We start from the raw sequence: 19,832 nt of genomic DNA on the forward strand, positions 1-19,832 counted from the left end.
TCTAACATTCACAACACAATACAAATCTAGCCAAATAGAGGCCATAGATCCTTTGGTCTGAACATTTATACATATACACAGATGTGTGTATATGTGTGTATATGATTTTGTAACTTCATAGAATGAACAGTAAAAATGGGGATAACTGAACTAAAAGATGATTCACTTCTTTGGCCCATTTTTTCCAGGTGAGTAGGGAGGAAATAGCCATATTTCCTTCTAGAAATGGGGGAGATACAAGACCAAAGCTCTCCCTATTTCCCTGAATACCAGAAAAAGTGTCAAAGTCTACATTTTGGAGGGAAGAATATTCACATATTGTTATAATGGCAAAACTAATTTTGCTCAGCAAGGCTTTTTTTTTCTGGAAGAAAATGTTTAAAAGTACTTCATGAGGATTGGTATTTCTCTGGTTTATTTTCCATTTAGTTGAGGCCAATGTGGCCAGACAGTATAATGATTGGAGGCCTTTTATGATATCTGTGTAGTATACAGGTACTCGACATTATTGAATCAGAACCTTGTGTTTTTCTTTGGTATTTGGGATGATCAAATTATCCTACTTAGCCATGTAAAAACTTCAGTATATCTTAATCTTTCTTTTCAGCATGTGACAATGGACTAGAGATGACTACATTGCATTTCCCATTATTATCTCACTAAAACCTAACAGGAAATTCTGAATTTATTTATGCTTTTGTCTTTATACTTACACATCAAGCCTTATTCAGTTAACATATGTAGCACACATATTTGATACCATATAGTGATCTTTTTTATGATATAATTTATCAACAGGAACCATAATTACAATTTTATCATTCAAAGTTATCTTACCTACTGTTGAATTTCTCTGGGTGTTTTTCTCTCATGATGTGAAATCTGTGTGCAATGGAAGCATCCTAAGGAGAGAAACAGAAAAGAAAAGCAGGACAGTTTATGACCCTATTGTCTTGTACAAAAAAAAAGATTAAAAGAGAAAAATATTACTAAATAATGTTTTTAAATTAACTTTTTCTTAAGAATATCATTGCCAAGATGATGTTCTGAAACTAGGCAAAAATGTATAATTCACATAAATTCCATGCAAGCATGATTTATGTCACCATTTCACCATGGGTCACTTGTCATATTTACTTCTAGGAATTCGTTTCTATTTCATTCATATATTTCCTTTAACAACTGGTTTCGGCCTCATGCTCAAAGTATGTTTAAGAGAGAGCATTGTATATAAATGTTAAATAAAAAGGAGTTAAAAATAATGTTATACCAGAGCTGGAAGAGTAACCTAGGCAGAGAAATGATCAGGGAGAAGAGCTCCTAGTCCTTTGAAATGAATTATGGTTAAAAGACAGTATGAGGTGCATATCTGGTGAAGGCAAATACATTACGTGACCTCAAAGTTGCTAGGAGTGTTTTGGATGTACAGTTATTGTTTGCTTCACAGCCACTTTCTGAAATACGTATCTTAGCGTCCTTAATAAAAAAAAGCAAAAAGCAAAATTTACTTTTAGAGAATTGGTTTCAAGTGTAACTAGGCTCTAAGACCCCAAATGGGTGAGTTCTGAATCCTAATGGATGTTTCTTCCTTTCAGGAAATCCATTCAGAGTTTCTGAGACAGAATCCCACTGAATGTGGGAGAGTGCTGGAATATTGTGATTCAAGCTTTTCAAGCACAAACTGTTCTTGCTGACTTTAAACAGTAGCCCCTGTTATTGCAAGGAAGGAGATATTTTCCCATTCTTCATCTACACATGATTAATCACTCCAATGAGAAACTAATATATTTACCAGTCAACTTGATAGAAATGGCACTATTGTTGTGATTAACTGTTAATTTTGTTTCAGAGTAGAGATAAATGAAAAAGAAAAACCAAACACAAAGAAAATAAAGAAGCTGTGCGTTTGAGAGAATTTTGAAAACACTAATCAAGGATTAAAAGTCTAATGAATGAAATGAAAAGGCTAATGTGCTTATTCATGCATAACAAAGCATGAGGCACAAGAGAGGGACCAATGCCCACTGCAGATGGCGGAGAGTTGCTTTTCCCTACAAGATAGAGCTGATAGAAATGTAATGTTTCTCTGTACACTTTATCCTCTAAAAGATGTTGAGTAATTGAGCTAATCCACAAGTGAAAAGAATACAGAGGTATAGATAGGTACGTAAAAAAACAACATTTATTTTAAAAGTTACCAAAAAACTCTCTATTTTTTTCTAAGATATAACTATGTTATATATACATGGTTAACTTCCTTGTTTGCTAAGAAGCAGTAATGTCAAAATGGCTCACTGTTATTAGTCCAATAGATCTAAAGCTCAGGTCAGAGTTCATTTAAAAAATGTTCTCACTAATAACTCATAAATATATTCTATTTTAGAATGTGAAGTTGTCTTGTTGTGGTATGAAATTACAGAAAAAAATCTCAGCCAGGCTTTTTATGATACATTATGCAGCATGGTCATTAATTAATTTTTTTAATGATTTATTTTGAATGTAACCCTAATCTGGTTAAAAATCAATTTAGAATACTTCCTAATTAAAAGCATACCTCCAGTAGTCCAGTAAAGCAAAAGCAAAAGCAAAGAAATATGAATTAAGTACTAAGAATGAATGATCAATATTGGTTATCCACAGGGAGACTATCACTGAATTTAATTCTGTTTAAATTGTTTCTGCAACTTTAGAGAACTGAGACTTTTAAAAATAGATTGTGTAGCACATTTTGCTTTATAAGCATATATTTTTGCAATAACAAATTTCTTCCTTTCCAAAGGAAGATAAAAAGATAAACAGGAGAGAGAGAGAAGGAGAGAGAGAGAAAAAGGAGAAGGAGGAAGAGGAGGTAAAAGAGAGAGGGAGAGAGGAATGAGAGAGAAGCAGAGAGTATCAAAAGGATATCATTTAGGCAGACTGGATTATGACTGAGCAAACTCTGAGAAACATAGAATACCAAAAAACCAAAGACAAACATAATATTAGTTCCACCTCCAACATACTTGGGCAATGGCTCATGGAGTTGATAGAGGGGAAAAAAACTACTGAGGAACACTGGTGTGCCTTTTCCTTGTGTTGAATGGGTCCCACCACAAAAAGAAAGCTGGCATCACTGACTACGGGATTGATAAGGAACAATGACAGCAGGTGTTCATTTGGATGAGAATTCAGACCAAAGTCTCAGGGGCCTGCCTCTGGCAGAACCCCAAGGGGCTTGAAAGAGAACTCTCAAAGGCTGAAACTTATCCAGCAGCCATATTTGGATTCTCTAAAAGGAGACCAAGTAAGAAAAAGCTAAAATAGTGTCATTGATTTCCTTTATATAAATTTTGCCCATCCTGTCCTTATTGCACGTTTTAGAAAACAGAAATTAAATCACCAGCACTTCCACCTCCTAAAATGGAAAAACTATGCATTCAGACAGATTTCACTTCTAAGACAAGTAACTTTGAATAAATTATTTATTGTGAGTCATAGCTTTGTTATCTTTAGAAGGGGATACTGATATCACTTTAAAGTATGGAGAAGAAGATATTTTGAGCGTATTATGTAAGCAAATGGAATAATGTTCTTAATGTGATGGAAACTTTGGATCCTACTAAGAACTGTATGAGAAAACATAATTAAGTGGGCAAATACACCTTTTTAAAAGATAGGACCCCCCATTATGAAATAATCCAATATTTCCCAAATTTATGTATCAACTCAGCTCTAATTCCAATATCAAAAGATTTCGGCTGAGCACCCAAAGAAGAGTAACTTGAAAAAAATGATATTAGACATCATCTAAAAGTATAAGTCTTCTGAATAGCAATTAAGATTCATAAAAATAATAAAATAAATAGGGAAGGTGTCTCTAGCACAACCAGATATGAAAAGGTATTATTAACTAGAATAATTAAAATAGTTTGTTACTGGTTCTGAAGTAACATATAAAGATATAGAGATAAAAATTTATTTTAGCATAATAATTATGGCTTCCATTCAAAGAGGGAAAGCAAATGACATTATGGAAATGTCATTTGCGATCCATCTAGGTTTTCTCTCTCTATGTATGTCACAATAGCAATTTTTATGAAATAATCTCTAGTGGGCTGAATCATGGTCCCTAAAGATATCAGAACCTATTTCCTAGCATCAGGTAAAGTTTGCACAGATGTGATCGAATTAAGGGTTAATGTTGTTTGGAATTGGTAACTCCTTTCTACCTTACACTTCCATTCTTGGGAACAGAACTGTCTGTTATACTATGCTTGTTCCATCGCTATATTCAAGAAGATGGGTGTTAGAACAAACCTGATTCCTGAGGTAGGATGTGGGGTTTGCTGAATGACAGACACAGATTCAAAAGCGTAGTTTTCAATAGGGAGACCTTTGCCAAGAGGTGCCTTCACTATGATCAGGATTCTCATGAATTATTTAATTTCTTTAAATTAAACAGCTAAAAATGACTTCCTTTTGAAAAGCCATAACTTGCATTCAGTTTAAATTTTGCTCTCAAATTTTACAGTTTTTCCCTCTGATTATTCAGGAAAGTTGGAGAGAACCATGTCTCACTACAAGGCCACGTTGAAGAGGGATGGAAGATTTGAGGTTGTATATGAGATGAGGCCTGTTCCCATGTTAAGCATTTCCCCTCTCTCCCTGCCGTTCATGAAGAAATGCTAGGGGGTGTGGCATCTTTACACTGAGAAGGTACCTCATCCTCCTCCCAACCAAAACCAGGTGACTGGCTCTATTCAGAGGATGTGCATTATCCTACATGGAGGAAGGTTAATTCTCATTAAAAGACTACCCCAAAAAATTTTAGGGGGAAGGTAGATAGGATCATGCAGAATATCAGGATAAGTAAATGGAATCTGTCACTACACTTAAATCCTTCAGAACAATGTGAGAATATAGTTACTAAGCCCAGAAGTAAAGAGTGATATTGAAACGATGGCTTTGAGAGAGAGAGAAAAAAAGACATCCAGTTGCAAACGACTTTCCACTAAATGCCAGGAATGTACGCATCCTACTCCTACGCAGGAATGTACCCTACTCCTCTCTCCCATCTTCTGTTGGGGCTTTCAACTGGCCTAGTCAATCAGAAGCAAGAGGGCAAAAGGAATGGAATGTCCACATTGGACACTGCCAGGCAAAGAGCAAGATGAACAAGAGTAGAGAGACACCTAGAGGGGTCAACAGTAGCAATCCAGAATGAGGAACTGTGGCCCTTACAATCTAACGCTTAGAGCAGAATGGTGAACTTTGTGTAAGAAGAGAGGGGTATACAAAGCATGGGAACCAAATACAGAGTAAATAATTGACAATCAACATGGACACCCTGATATTAATAAAAGTAAATTAAGTATAATGTACATGCATATAAATATATGTATAAAATTTTGAATTTCTTAAACAAAGTAGTTATTACTTGGTACCTGGAAATAAATGATAGTTTTTCTCATTTTAAAAGGAAAACACCTGAAACAAAGTTATTATTTCAGAAAATGAAACTGAAGTTGCCATTCTTATTGAAAAGCACCTGTAAGCTTAGATTTATATTTTGAGATTATAGAATATACACACAAAATGTTCTGGCTTTATCAAAGAATGATGTATCCCACATAAATATATTTCCACTACATGCAATACACTAAAATTTTAAATTTACTAACTAGTTTGGCATAAAGAATATTTTATTAAATCTATAGATTTAATTTAATTAATAGATTAATTTAATTCCTTGTCTCATTAAAATTGATATACAACATCACCTTTAAGTACTGATAATGGCTAAGGCCATCCTATTAAACATCACAGATCTTGGACAGTGACAAACTGCCTCCTTCAAGGTGTGGGGCTGTTCACTCTACACTGACTGACTAGGCTGCTATTTTATGGTATATTTCACTTTTCTTAGGATTTCTCATTCAGGATTTCTTTTCTATCATGTCAGGCTCTTAACTTTAACTTCTTACTGTAAAAATATGCCTGTCCTTAGAATTTTCTTCCTGTTTCACTGACTCCCCTTTTCATATTTTGAAAAGAAATGGAAACTTAGAATTTTAATTTCAGGATTTTTTTGCATGGACTTTGAGTTAATCATTGTAACTATTGCTAAGCATTTCATTATAGCTGTCTCCTAGATTACTACTTTATTTTAAAAAACATAGCTTTAGAAATATTATTTCTGATAAATAAATATTAGAATTCAAATATTATATTTTCATCTCCTTAAATAAAGGTTTATTAAACTTGTAAGAGATTATGGTAAAAGTTAAATAAAATGTACAAATAATTAGTCTGAATTTCAGTTTCAAACAGAAACCACATACCTAAAATTATGTAGTAAAATGACAAGATTTTAGTTGTTTTAATAATATTATTAAAAATCCCTGTTGTTTTTATATTTTATACAGAAGTCATCAAGAAACCAAGAAGACTAATTTGTGTTATTGGAGAAAACAGTTGACCTCAGAGTCTAGACAGATGTGTCAAGAAGAGGACCTAAATCATAAATCCCACTCTTGACCTCTGTTAAATACAATGTATGTTTTTAGCACTGCCAGAAAACTTCTATAAGTTTCTTCATATTAACCTTAAGCTTTGTGACTAAAGTTGTAAAGAGAATGGTAGAATTACTATACACTTACTATTATCACAACTATGTGTTATCTATGATTAAAAAGATCCCTTTTTTAAAGTATTTTATTTATTTATTTTCAGAGAGAGAGAAAGGGAGAGAGGTAGAGAGAGAGAATAACATCAGCCGGTTGCTTCCCACATCCCTCCAACCGGGACCTGGCCGGCAACCCAGGCATGTGTCCTGGCCAGGAATCAAATTGGCGACCTTTTGGTTCAGAGGCCCACGCCCAACCCACCGAGCCACACCAGCCAAATTTCGTTCTACTTAGCGAATTATGATTTGTTTTTACTGAATGAAAAATACTAAATTTCTCTCAAAGTGTTTCTTTTATTTAAAACTTCCTAGATTTGAAGGCCTAGAAATCTCAGATGAAATAAACAATTCAGACTATACACTAGGTGATTGAGGTATAATTATTGGTATTACAATTGAACTTTGATTCCTAATGAGAAATGATCAAAGGACATTTTAGTTACACTTCAATATATAAAAGCCCAATTCATAGTAGTTCTGACAATAGTTAATCAGTAGACCAGGAGCTCTCTATAGCACCAAAAGTCAGAACTGAGAAGGAAATGTGCAGTCATAGAATACAGACACAGAGGTTTGAGCATAAATAGCAAAGGGATATCTAAGTCAAAATTCTTCCTAAAAAACCTGTAGAATAATATTTCACATGTAAATGTTCATCATTTTGATGATTCGGTGATTAAATCAGTCTAGTGGTGAAACACTAGACTGATTTAATTTGCCCCAACTCTGATGTAAACCCTGATTTCTCAAGAGCGACGGTCGTATTGCAGTGCAGGACCGGAAAGAAACACCCTAGACATCCCCCTTCACAGTTTTCTGATAGAGTCAGACCTCTTTGAGAACGCTCAGTTTGGGTCTACGGAGGAGGGTACCTGTTGATAGGGAGGGAAGATACTCTCTCCGTGCCTGACAAGAGAAGTAAACACTCTTCTTACATTCAGGCCTAGAGCACCAGAGTCAGTGAAAGCAGGCCAGGATCCAGGGCATGAGTTATCGAACACTGCGCACGATGTTAAGCCATAAGGACACAAGACAGGGACCGATTTACTGAAACAAGGAAGGCAGAGGCTTGCTCATAGCCAGGTGGGCAGTAATTATGAGCACACACTTCACCATCTGAGCTTCAGTCCTGCTAAATTCATGCCATAACTATGCTACTGTTTCCTCATTTGAAAAACAGAAATAGTCCATCTCTACTTTCTCAGGTTAATACTAATTCAATATCATTCTTGTGAGGATCTTTATCCTGTATCATAAATCCTGACAGTAAACAAAAACATAAAGCTGTTATTACTACATTGGTTAGGCACTAGGCAAAGAAAAAGTACTAGTCTAGGAGTAACATATTGCAGAACAAATTGATGACATCTTAACACAAAATCAATCCACTTCCTATCCACTTGTATCACCTGACTAGAACATGTTTACAAGAAAGGTAAACTAAGGTGATTACAGGCCTAGAATATTTTAAAAATCCTGTCAGGATCTATTGAATGTAGTAGGGGTCCAATGTGCTTCCTCAAATACTTTTGATCTCTTTGTAGTAAAATTTTTCCCATAGTTTGCAGCTTTCCTCTTCAATTTGAAAAAAAAAGTATATGAATTTAAATACTAATATATATATATATTTATTACTATCTTTAAACTTGCCTGAGATTTCAAATTCAGAAAAATCAAGTCAACATCATGTATCTTCAATAGTTTATTTCACAGTAAATTAAATACTTAACTCTGTTTTAGTTCCGGAAACTCTAAGCATTTTATTAATATCTAATATTTCCAACAACCAATCTATCTTTTTTCATTAGCCAAAAGGTTGGACCCATCAATTCCATTCATGTCTGAGGTTAATTTGGTCATTATAATATTTATTCGATCTGATAAAAGCTACCAATGCATTCGGTGCTTAGGTGTAATTTCAGCAAATCCGCAACAGAAGTCTTGTTGCCTTGGAATACCAATGTGGTGGAGATGTGAGAGCATTCCCATAACATCTTGAACTAGGCATAATTATTGCATTTGCAAAATAAATCTAAGCCAACACTGGGTTTGATACGACCAGTGACTGAACTGGGGTTGGGAATGACCGATATGGCATGAGTGCAAACCGTAAACAGGAGTGAGGTGGGGTGGAAGAAGCAGCAGTGAGTAGTAGGGGTGAGGGTGGAGGGGGATGCGAAGGAGGAGGGGAACTGAGAGTTAGAAAGGAAACCAATTTCTGAGTGCGGGCTTTCAGAAGGAATGGGGGTACATATCAAAGGGCAGGGTGGAAATACACCTGCCTATGAGATTGGGGTCAGGGGGTCAGGGTCCCCCAGAGGGTAACACTGGGGTGGGTAGATAACTTGTTTAGTAGAAGCAAAACTAGAGCCAGAGTAGTTTTCACAAAAAGAATATGAAAGGAAAGCTCTTTATAAAATATGCATAAAGTCAACAAATGTCAACAGTGCCGATGATACACCAAACACCAGGTACAGAGTGCAATTATAGTGTTTATCCCATTTATATAGAAAATGTATATACTGTGGAAAAGAAACTGAAGGTTCATAAGTGTGTATAACTCAGTGTAAGGCATCAAATTGGAGTAATTAAAAGATAAAACAGAATATGTGGTTTATATTCATGTAATCCACTTTCTTGAAAGGCCATAACAATTGTTTCTATAATGACTTTAGCTTGATCACAGAAATGATTTCCAAACATGACTATATTGTTTATATTTAAAAAATACTTGGTACTAACAGTTAGGTTGGTTTCAACATGGTATCGCAAAGGGACACCATCGGTTCTCTTTATTCCATCCTGGTGAGAAATTCACTGAAGAGCATTGCACTGCTCTGTCCTCGCTTCCCCTCCCATCTTCCCCACCTTCTCCTTTCCTTCTGTCTTCATTCTCTGTTCTTGTTCATATATACATAGGAAAGTCCCATAGGAAGATTTCACTCTTTTTGTACTACAAGGTATTATTCCTAGGACCGTATACCTATCGGAGGTATGTTAGTTCTAACAAGGTAAAATTGTGTTAGACACTGCTTGTCGCCTTCCTAATATCTATTTCCCTCTGCATTTAACCAATGGGCAGCCATTTCATATGGGCAGCCATCTACCCAGCCAATAAGCAAGTAAGCAAACAAGTAAACATCCAAAATTCTCTAGGTTCTTTTGTAGCTAGGAGTGGTGAACTACACATTCCCTTCCTGCAAGAATGTGAGTGTAATGTCTGAGAGGTATAACAGGTAACTGGAAAACATGAGGATAAAAGCCACTGCAGGAGGAAGAAAAAGAACCTGGTCCTTCAAAACACCTTGAGGACCAAGTTGGCTGTGAACTTCCACCAGATGTCCTACTGCGTGAAAAAGAAGCCCCGGACTTGTAACTGTTATCGCTCCAGGCAGCCAAACACAGTCTTCACTGAAACATAGGTGACCACTTCTCAGCATCTCATTCCCCTGAAAACATGGAGAGGAAGTCTGCAAATTCTGTAATTATGATATCAGAGAAAAAGTTCATTCAATTATTTTACTTCATGGTTAAAATCTCAAAAGCTTTCATTTGTACAGAGCTGTGAGATTTTTAAAGGCTTCTCTGGAAAATTACATATTTTGATTTCATTATTTTTGCTAAATTAGATATTTGACCCTTTTTGGCAGAAAGAGAGCAGATATTAATGTTCTTATTTTAGAAAATACTATATGCTGGTTTAAGGGATTTAGCTGAGGTTGTGTCACTCTGGAGAAGGGTAGCTGACTAGCCTTTTGTCTTTCAGGTTGGGACCTCCTCATTTAGCCCAGCAGCATGGGTGTTTCACTTGAGGATATTCTGAGGATATTCTTGTTGACAAAGTATTCTAACATGAATTGCTGTTACTGTCATTAGCTTCCCGAATTTCCTGAAACAACTAATATTATTTGGCAAACCAGAAGTTCCTTGTGTCCACAATTCTATTTACACTATAATGGCAGGTTTCATTTAAATAATGGTGTGTTTGCTAGGTGATGTTAGGGAACAAAATGATGCTGACTGGTTCTCATTAAATAGCTCATGACATTTGTGCTTACTCTTTGTTCTCAAGAATAAATATGAATTTACTATCCTGTAATCATAGTCTTTAAAGAGAATAAAAGCAGCAAGTCAGTCGATTAAGACCATAATCACAGACTTCTAATTTACGTAAGTTAAAATTAGAAGGACAAGAGTCCAGTGGGTTGAGTGCCTGCTTGTGAACTGAGAGGCCACTGGTTCAATTCCCAGTCAGGGCGCATGACTGGGTTGCAGGCTGGGTCCCCAATTAGGGGCATCCAAGAGGCCACTGATTGATGTATCTCTGGCACATTGATATTTCTCTCCAGCTATTTCACCTCTGGCCCCTCTCTTAAAATTAAAAAAAAAAAAAGAACAAGAATAAAGAAAAGAAGAACATGAGACCAAAATGGCCCAGCAAAAATACCTCGAGCCCGAATGCTACAGAAAATATCACAGAACGCGACCACAGAAGTCCCAAATCAGTATGACATCATCCCCAGGAATGAATAATATTGGTAAGTGAATTTGCAAAAGCCTTCAGAGATAAAATTACTTTGCTTCAAATGTAAGACACAAAATAAGGTCTGTTTAGTATCTAAAAAATTAAACTTATAAGGAAAAGCTGCTCCTGTGAGTCTGCTTTTACTACCCTCAAATGGGGCTGCAGACAGACTTCTAGGACCTTCGTAGGGGCAGCAGAGAAAGGGGCCATCAGCTCAGCCTGTTGAAATGGGGCACTGGAGGCAGGAGCAGTCTGGGTGGGGAGTGAGGAGGGAGCTACGGGCTGGGGCATAGAGGATGGCTTCAGTTAAAAGCCCCGAGGGGTAAGCCATAATGAAAAAAAATACGTCAAATATTTCTTCAGTATTATTTAACATAGTTGGTCATGGTTTTCCAACCTAAAAATTAAGAACTAGTTTTTCTGCAAGGAAACCGTCTTGCCATTTGGCTTGTTTGAAAGATAAGTAAATTTAGTTCTCATATCAGTGTAATACAAATTACACAGATGCACAGAAGTAATAAATATTAGAAGCATTTCTTTAATTAATACTTCCCATAGGTCATGAACTCCTGAGAAGCTCGTAGTAAGAGGAGTAATAAAATCTGAAACAATAAAGTATCATTCACATGTCTTTCTTGAGCAGTTTTACCTATGATTCAGTACTGTGTGTTCTATCCAAAATGTATTGTGCTGGCAAATAGTTAAGATAGATAACCCTTAAATGTCATAAAAGATACAACTATATTTGTGATAGAACACAAACTGTTAACACACAAGGACTCCCAACTTCCAGCTCCTCGCTTTACCCACCACTTAATTCCTTTCGCTGCTGCAAAAGCAAAGTCCAGATAAATGTTCAGCCGATTTTCTAGAGAAAAGCACTATCAAAAATAGCCAAATTCATCAAATCAGAGTGGAATGGTGATTGCCAGAGGTTAGGGAGAGGGGGAAATGGTGTGTTATTAATCAAAAGACTTAAAAGCTCAATCTAACAAGATGAATAAACTGTAGAGATCTGCTGTACGTTATACCTAAAGTCAATAACATATTGCACACTCAAAGCTTGGTAAAGAGAGTAGATTTCATGTTAGTGTTCTTTCCTCAATAAAGTAAAATAATAAAATGAAATAGAATAGAAATAAAATTACAATTCCCCAGAGGGCTACTTATTGAAAGGGAACATTCTCTATCTGGGCCATGCCTCATGGAGCTGTGTCAACAAGAAGGGAGCAAAGATCAAGGTAGCAACGTAATGGAAGAGAACAAGTGAGACCTGCTGAAACCAGGGAGGTTAGAAATGCTAGAGACTGAAGATGGACTGACAATATTAATACAAGTTGTTGTGTTCAAGGGAAGTATGAATACCGATGGTAGACTGGGTCATCCTTGAAATTTGACTTAGCTCCAGAATAGGACTTCAGAGGTTATTTTTTGTAAGCACTTTAGGCATTTTATTTTTATTTTTAAAATAATTTTGAATTATTTAAAACTGCTGTTTTGCGAAAACTTTCTTCTCTGAACATTTGGTTTTCATGATGAAATATCCTAGAAGAAAGAACTCGAAGATTTTCCTTAGAATAGATATAAGTATTTATAACTTTATGGTTTTGCAAGTGCTAATCAAACCTCCTCGAGACAAATATGTGAGCCAATTGTCTGAGCTCAAACTACCGTTTTCCACAGTTGTTCTGGATCTGACGTCTTTCCAGGGTTGGCCTATGATTGACGGCATCCTACTGTGTCCCAATTTGGGTTTGGAATGTGCTCAAGCCCGCTATGGTAGTTGGCCAATAGAGTTCACAGACTTTGGCTTTTTGGACATATTAGACATTCTCACTCTTTTCACACCTATGCAGTTGTCTTCTTCTCCTACACATGCACACGCATGCACACACGAGAACTTTCCAACTGCACACAGCACAAATGAACCAAAGGATCTTTCCAACATCCTGCCATCAAACATAGCACATGAGTAAAACTGTTTCCATACATTTCATCTCCCTGTTATAACAGGGGTTCCCTTCCTTCTAAAACCATTCTTCAGACCCGTGTTTGGATCCTGTTCCTTCTCAGCTTCTTTGGAACCACGATTCATCAGAAATGTATATCCTTCCTCTTCTGTACTTCCCTCTCTATCTACAGGCAGTTTTCCTTTAACATTAAAATTTCTTAGGTAGCAATAATGTAAACAAAAGCACCTTACCCTCCTGTGCCTGCACACCTGGCACTTTACCCCCTGCCTCTCACCCAGATCCTTAAAGATCCTGACTGGAGTGTATAATTCCATTTCTTCTGACTCTGACACACTGCCTTCGGCCTTTCTGCTTCACCACTTCAAATGACTGACTGTGATTTCTCTCTTTGCTCTCACTACTAACTCTCTCTACACCAATGCAGTGTGGTGTGAAATTTATCACTCCATTATAAATTACATCTTTAACCTGTTGGCAATTGTTAATCTCTTTTCCTTTCTTTCTTCTTACTTCTATTCCCTTTCTCCTCCCTCCCACCCAATATTTTCTTGTCTTAACTTAGATCAGACCAATTCAGGTTTTTTTGTCCTACTTTCCAATCCATTCTGTCCCAATTTACTTGACAAGTTCCTCCTCCACTTGTCTCTTCAGTAATGGCCTTCTTTTGGGTTGTGCTCTCATGCTCTGTATTCTAACTCTACATAAGTGGGTCTAGAAAAGATAGGCCTGTAATCATGCAAGGGAGATGAGACTTGATTCTAGAAACCGGAAATGGTTTAAACAGGGCATCTCATTTGTATCTTGGAGCAAATACTTGGATTCTGTATAAATAATTTATTTGGTAGGCTCAATATTGGGGAGATAGAAAACAACTGCTGAATTAGAACAGCGATAATAGTATGTATGGAGAAGAAGGTACTTATTCATGAAATAGTTAACAGGTAAATACTCGCCTTGATTAATTGGGTATTGATCAACCACGGCTGGTCTACAAAACCATGGAGCATGGCCCAGCACGAAATACCCAGCACAAAACTTCACAAAACACTTTTGACATGTTCAATCAGTCACAGTAACTTCTCCATACATTGCACATATCTCTTTTTGCATTTCAGTTGCATTTTTACCTTTCTTGAAGTAATAAAGCATAAAATGCTGTTTATTTTTCTTGTAGCTTCAGTACTAAAATGGCTACACAAAAGTTCACCAATTTTGATGTTTTATGTTAAATGCATGCTGTTATTACAGCTGTTATAATACAATCTAACAAAACTGTTTTGAATGAAGTTAAAGACAACTCAGCACTACCAGAGAGAGCCACCTTACAAAAACAATGAACTTTTTGGCCAACCCAAAATAATCAATGAAAAAGAGTCTTCACTTGAAAGTTGCATGTAATATATTTATCCTAAGTTTAAAAAAAACTAAAAAAAATCTTCAGTAATTTAATATATAAAAATTTGATATAATTACTGGTTTGTCTGGCAATTTTTCAAAATAAATGTTGAAAAATATACCACATATTTGTTTGAAGACCTTTGTTGAATGATACTGAGGCTTATTCTATTGATAGTTTTAATGTGAGATCCAAGTTATTAAAAATCTCACAGCATGACAAAGTGACCCCGAATGACTGAATACCCAAGCTTTGTTCAAGGTTGCTCTCTTGGTCCCCAGAACATTGAGCGCTGCCCATCATTTCTTCCAAACTCATAGTCTTAAAGTAGCCCCACAATAGATTACACACTCTTTTAAAACTTTCATCTACTCTGATACAATCTCATTCAACATATGCAGCCTTGACCATTCTCTTCATGTTCAGTCCCACGTTATTCAGTCATTAGCTTCCCAAATTTGCAGACCCCTGCTTTGTACTGCCTTGCAGGTGTCCTGCTGAAAATTCAAAGTCAATCTTCTCCTTTCCTCCTACGTGAGTCCTCTTCTCAAAACTATTATTTATCGCACGGGTGCCATTTCCTAATCATAGCTACTTGGGTTTAGAGTTCAATTTATTTCTGATTTTTCTCTTTTCTCCCACTCAAGTGCAGTCAACAACCAGTCCTGTGGGTCTGCGTGTTGCTTTTCTTTTCTATTGCCCAGGTTTGATCACATCCCACATAAACTACTACAAGAGTGCACCAAGTGGTTTTTCCCTCTAATAACCTGACAATACTACAGTTCATCCCAAGTACTGCTACTCATTTAAACATGATAATTACTTGGTGCCAGCAAAGCTCCAAAGCTGAGGCTTAGCTTTTAAGGCCTTCCATCTTCTGGCTGCTCTACCATTCAAAACTTACCTGCTTGTAGGACTCTATTCAAATATTTGCAAATATTTAAATATACTGGATATATTTATGCTCCCATGATTCATTGGTTTCCAATGAACAAAAATTTAAATCAATTATGCCATTATAAATAACTTCACATGCACAAAATTGTTTTGAGTACACCACATAATCACTGAACCTTTAAAATTAAGATACAAGTGTCACCTCAAAAAGTAGCACGTTAAGAAGTTTAAATCATTTTGATATTTCACATTTAGTATTAAGGAAAATCATAATAAAATTATATATTTCTGGTACATGAAAATAAAATAGGTAAACTCTAAGAGTTGAAGTAATAAAAATACTTTAATTATATTGTCTGTATGTTGTAGTGAATTGTAATAACCAGTCAAATTTTGTAAAAGATAAACCTATTCACATCAGTAATATAGACATAACCATTTTCAGTACATCCATTTCAAATGCTTAATCTATGCAAACTCTTTCAGAGGCATATGTACCTGTGTTGTTATTTCTGATAAAATAATTTTATATGATGTTTTAGCAAAATAGCTGCGTGTTAGGCACAATGTAAATGTGCGGTTACGTTTATTTAAATAAATTATGGGTTAAAAACGGAGTTTTATGTTTCCAATGCTGTTTGAAGACTTAAAAGAAGAGACAATAACTCTTGATAAGTCAGTGGGCAGTAATACTATTAAGCCTTCTAGAATTCTGAATTTACTGTGAAAAAATCTCACACAGAAAACTATTATTTTTCACTCTAAGAATAGAAAAAAATCACAGAATTACATATAATGGCTATGTACACATCAAAAATTAAACAGAAATGTGATCTTTATCAAATGCCATAATCCAATGAAATATATAGATACATACATGTACAAAATATCCCATATTATTTTGGAACCAACATGTTACTTTCAATCTGTTAAGAGCTTTTAAGGTTTAAATATGAAAGTGTTCTTCAACTAATATTAGAAAGTTTCTTTGCTTAGGACGGCTGTACTAAAGTGTATTGTCTTATGGAAGTTTTCCTTAAAAGAATATGTTTTCTATTACTTCAGTTTAGAGTTTTAGCTCATTTAGTACTTACCATTTTATATGGTAGTGTAATATGTTCATTTGGTGTTTTATAAAATGACCAAATTTTAGATGTGTAACTCAAATGTACCAACTGCTTGAAAAGCTTATATTTAATACTTTTAATGGATTTTTTTCTGTTTTGAGGACTTGACCACTCCAAAAATGTTTTTAAAAATCTCAGTTGTTGCAACTATAAGAATATAAATTTAATCTAAACTTTGATTCATATCTTTTCAAATAAGAACAAAAATGGCTTTCCATTAAGAATTACAACCACCTTTAGTTAGTCTCACAAACAAAATATTATGAACTGCCTTGGATTGAAATGTTTTGCCAGGCAAAACATCACTGACTCTCTGACATCAAATATGCAAAGTGACTAAAAGGGAAAGCGCCTATGATATTCAAAATTATACATTTGTAAAGTACTACTTTGCTTCCATGGCTTAGTTAAATCATTTTATACATGTCAAATTGTACACCACTCCTTTGCCCTACTGTGAAATGAAAATACAGACAGTAAATCAGTATCTAGTACTACCTGTGGCATTTGCAAGCCTAGTGGATGTGAGTGATAGGGCTTCATGACAGTTAGCTTTACCTTACTGGTAAAAACAAACAAAGAAACAAACAAACAAAACAACTTTTGAGAAAGGCAATGATATTAAGGGGTAGTTTAAGTTATATTAGATAGTATTATGGATATCTACAACAATCAGATTCTTTATTTTTGTTGTTCAAGTGAAAAGTCTAAATAGATTCCTTTAATATTTTAGTTTGATCTACGGTTCCTTAAATGCAGTTGCCATTAATTAGTTGTACCATGGAATTCGGAGACAAATCCTTTCTGATACACACAAAGGAAGAGAATTGAATAAGTGAACACCTAAGAATAATGGTCAACAAATGGCTTTTTAAAAATGCACCATTTGTCACTAAATGCACTGCCATTGTAACAAGAAACCTTTTGTGCTTTAAAAGGGTAAGTTTCTCTCAGTAAAATATTTATGCTTTTAGAGATTACCAGAGTATATAGCTCATCCACAACAATTTCACTGTTATTGCATAAAACTGTAAATTATTTCTTTTAAATTATTAATGCAATGGAAAAAAAGAAGTTTTCAGGCTTATAGTCTTTTAAAAGGACAGCAAAATAGATGAAACAAAACCAAGATGACAATTTCAGCATTTAAAATCTACACATGATAATTCAAACAAATGTTATGACATTTAAGATAATGAAGCCCTTCATTTATTCTACTATCTGGTATGAGTTTTATTTCACATATAAGGAGTCAGAACAGATGTCCAAATATTGTAATGCCAAAAGAAAGTTAGGGCATATCTTCATTAATACCCTCAGAGCAGCCTGTAGTATCTCTTTAAAACTGGCATACAGCACCTCAAAACAACTATTAAAAAGCCATTCTAGGAAACAGCTACACAAAGCATTCCCAAGACAAAAAGAAAACAATAAAGCTCAGTGTAACCCTTTTTAGCAATGTGAGTTGCACATTATTGACAGACCATTCATTGTAATCAGCAAATGATTAGTTGCAAATTTGTTGCTAAATTGACCCCGCCCTCAAGGAAAAAAAAAAGACAAGGTTCAGGCTAGTGTTATAGAGAGAGAAAAAACCCTTAAGTTAAAAATGACTAGAGATTTTGGGTAGGGAATAATTCTAATCAATATGCCCGTTGACTGCACATTGGAATAATGACTTCCTTAAATAGCCGAGGTCCCCAAAATTGTATACATTCAGATTAATATTTAACCTACTGACTTCCATTTTAAAAAATCATTAAGGTAGCATTTTTGCCTCACCTTTAACAAATAAGTAGTCCATATTTTATCAAACATGCACATAAGATTTTTTTTTTAATTTCAAGTGGAGATTGCAGCAATAAAGTCCATACAGTCAAACTTATAATAATTGCCTGAAATAATTTCTTCCTGAAATTTTAATGTTAATTTGGTGACATATTAAAAATATAAAAGGTGATAAGACAGTAAGATGGATGAGTATTTGTTTCCTAGTTACAAATGACCAGTCCTTTGCAAAATGGCACCTTTTCTAGTTCTTTTACTTCATCAATGATGAAAGAAAAAAGAAAAAGAATGAAAAAAGGAAAGAATGGTGCAATGGCATATATTATAATACTTTGCTCAAAATGCCCATTTTTATCAGAATAACTTTAAAAATAATTTTGTGAATATTTAGTGAGCACCTACTATATACTAGGTTCCGAGTTGATGAAATCAAAACATGGACCTGCACTTAGGAAAATCATCATATTTATAAATTTCTTTTCCCCTGTCTTATTTTCTTTGACTCTTACTGAGGATGCATTAGTGATGAAGAGGCAGGGACCATATACTGAAATTCTTGAAAACAGCAGAAGCGATATCTTTTGCAATAAAACTAAAAGTAGTTGAGAGAGAAATTTAGTAGTAATTTAGTTACTACTAAAATTATGTTGGTAATTATGCTGTCCCATTTTATAGTAAGATGTCAAAAATCAATATACCTGATAGAAATATATTTCTAAAAAATATGTGAGGGTGTTTCAGGATGTAGATTGTCTAGGTGAGGGTGTTTCAGGATGTAGATTGTCTAGGTGAGGGTGTTTCAGGATGTAGATGGTCTGTGTGAGGGTGGTTCAGGTTGTAGATGGTCTATGTGAGGGTGGTTCAGGATGTAGATGGTCTATGTGAGGGTGTTTCAGGATGTAGATGGTCTGTGTGAGGGTGGTTCAGGATGTAGATTGTCTATGTGAGGGTGTTTCAGGATGTAGATTGTCTGTGTGAGGGTGTTTCAGGATGTAGATTGTCTACGGGGGGAGAGTGGTAGGCTAAGTGATCCTGTTTCATGTTCAACACAAGCCCTCCATACTGACCCTGCATTACAATTGTGGAAAAATTACACCAAATTCTGAACTTTGTTGCCCACAGAGAATGTCTTCCTTGGTCAAGTTTGTACTTCTGGGTTCTTCAAACAGGGCATTTAACAGAATGTGTCATTATATCCCTCAGTACACATCCAGCCAGGCCCAATTTAGATTAAAGAGCCTGTGTTACATAGTCCAGAACACACCAAATGACCCAGAGCTGGTTAGGCAAAAGCTGAAATTCGGCAGGGTCACCTGGAAGAACATTAACTTACTGAAGTTACTGAAGACTGGATATTACTCTACATAGAGCTGAGCAAACTGCGGTGCAACAATGTCAGGTGAGTCGAGCAACAGGGCAAAACCAGTATCTGGGTTCAACTGCTATTCAAACCCAGTTCAAT

The 19,832-nt window shown here is 35.4% G+C and overlaps 1 protein-coding gene across 1 annotated transcript in view; it reads right to left on the minus strand.

Annotated features, from left to right (window-relative positions):
* Positions 1-19,832, minus strand: part of DGKB (diacylglycerol kinase beta) — a 610,815-nt gene that overhangs the window by 279,286 nt on the left and 311,697 nt on the right. The window contains exon 21 of the mRNA XM_037056254.1: positions 838-902. Coding sequence (XP_036912149.1) covers positions 838-902 — 65 coding nt within the window. The remainder of the gene's footprint in view (positions 1-837; positions 903-19,832) is intronic.

Source organism: Sturnira hondurensis, unplaced genomic scaffold (genome assembly GCF_014824575.4).
Source record: "Sturnira hondurensis isolate 20B ecotype Veracruz unplaced genomic scaffold, ASM1482457v3 Scaffold0008897, whole genome shotgun sequence".
Lineage (NCBI taxonomy): Eukaryota > Metazoa > Chordata > Mammalia > Chiroptera > Phyllostomidae > Sturnira > Sturnira hondurensis.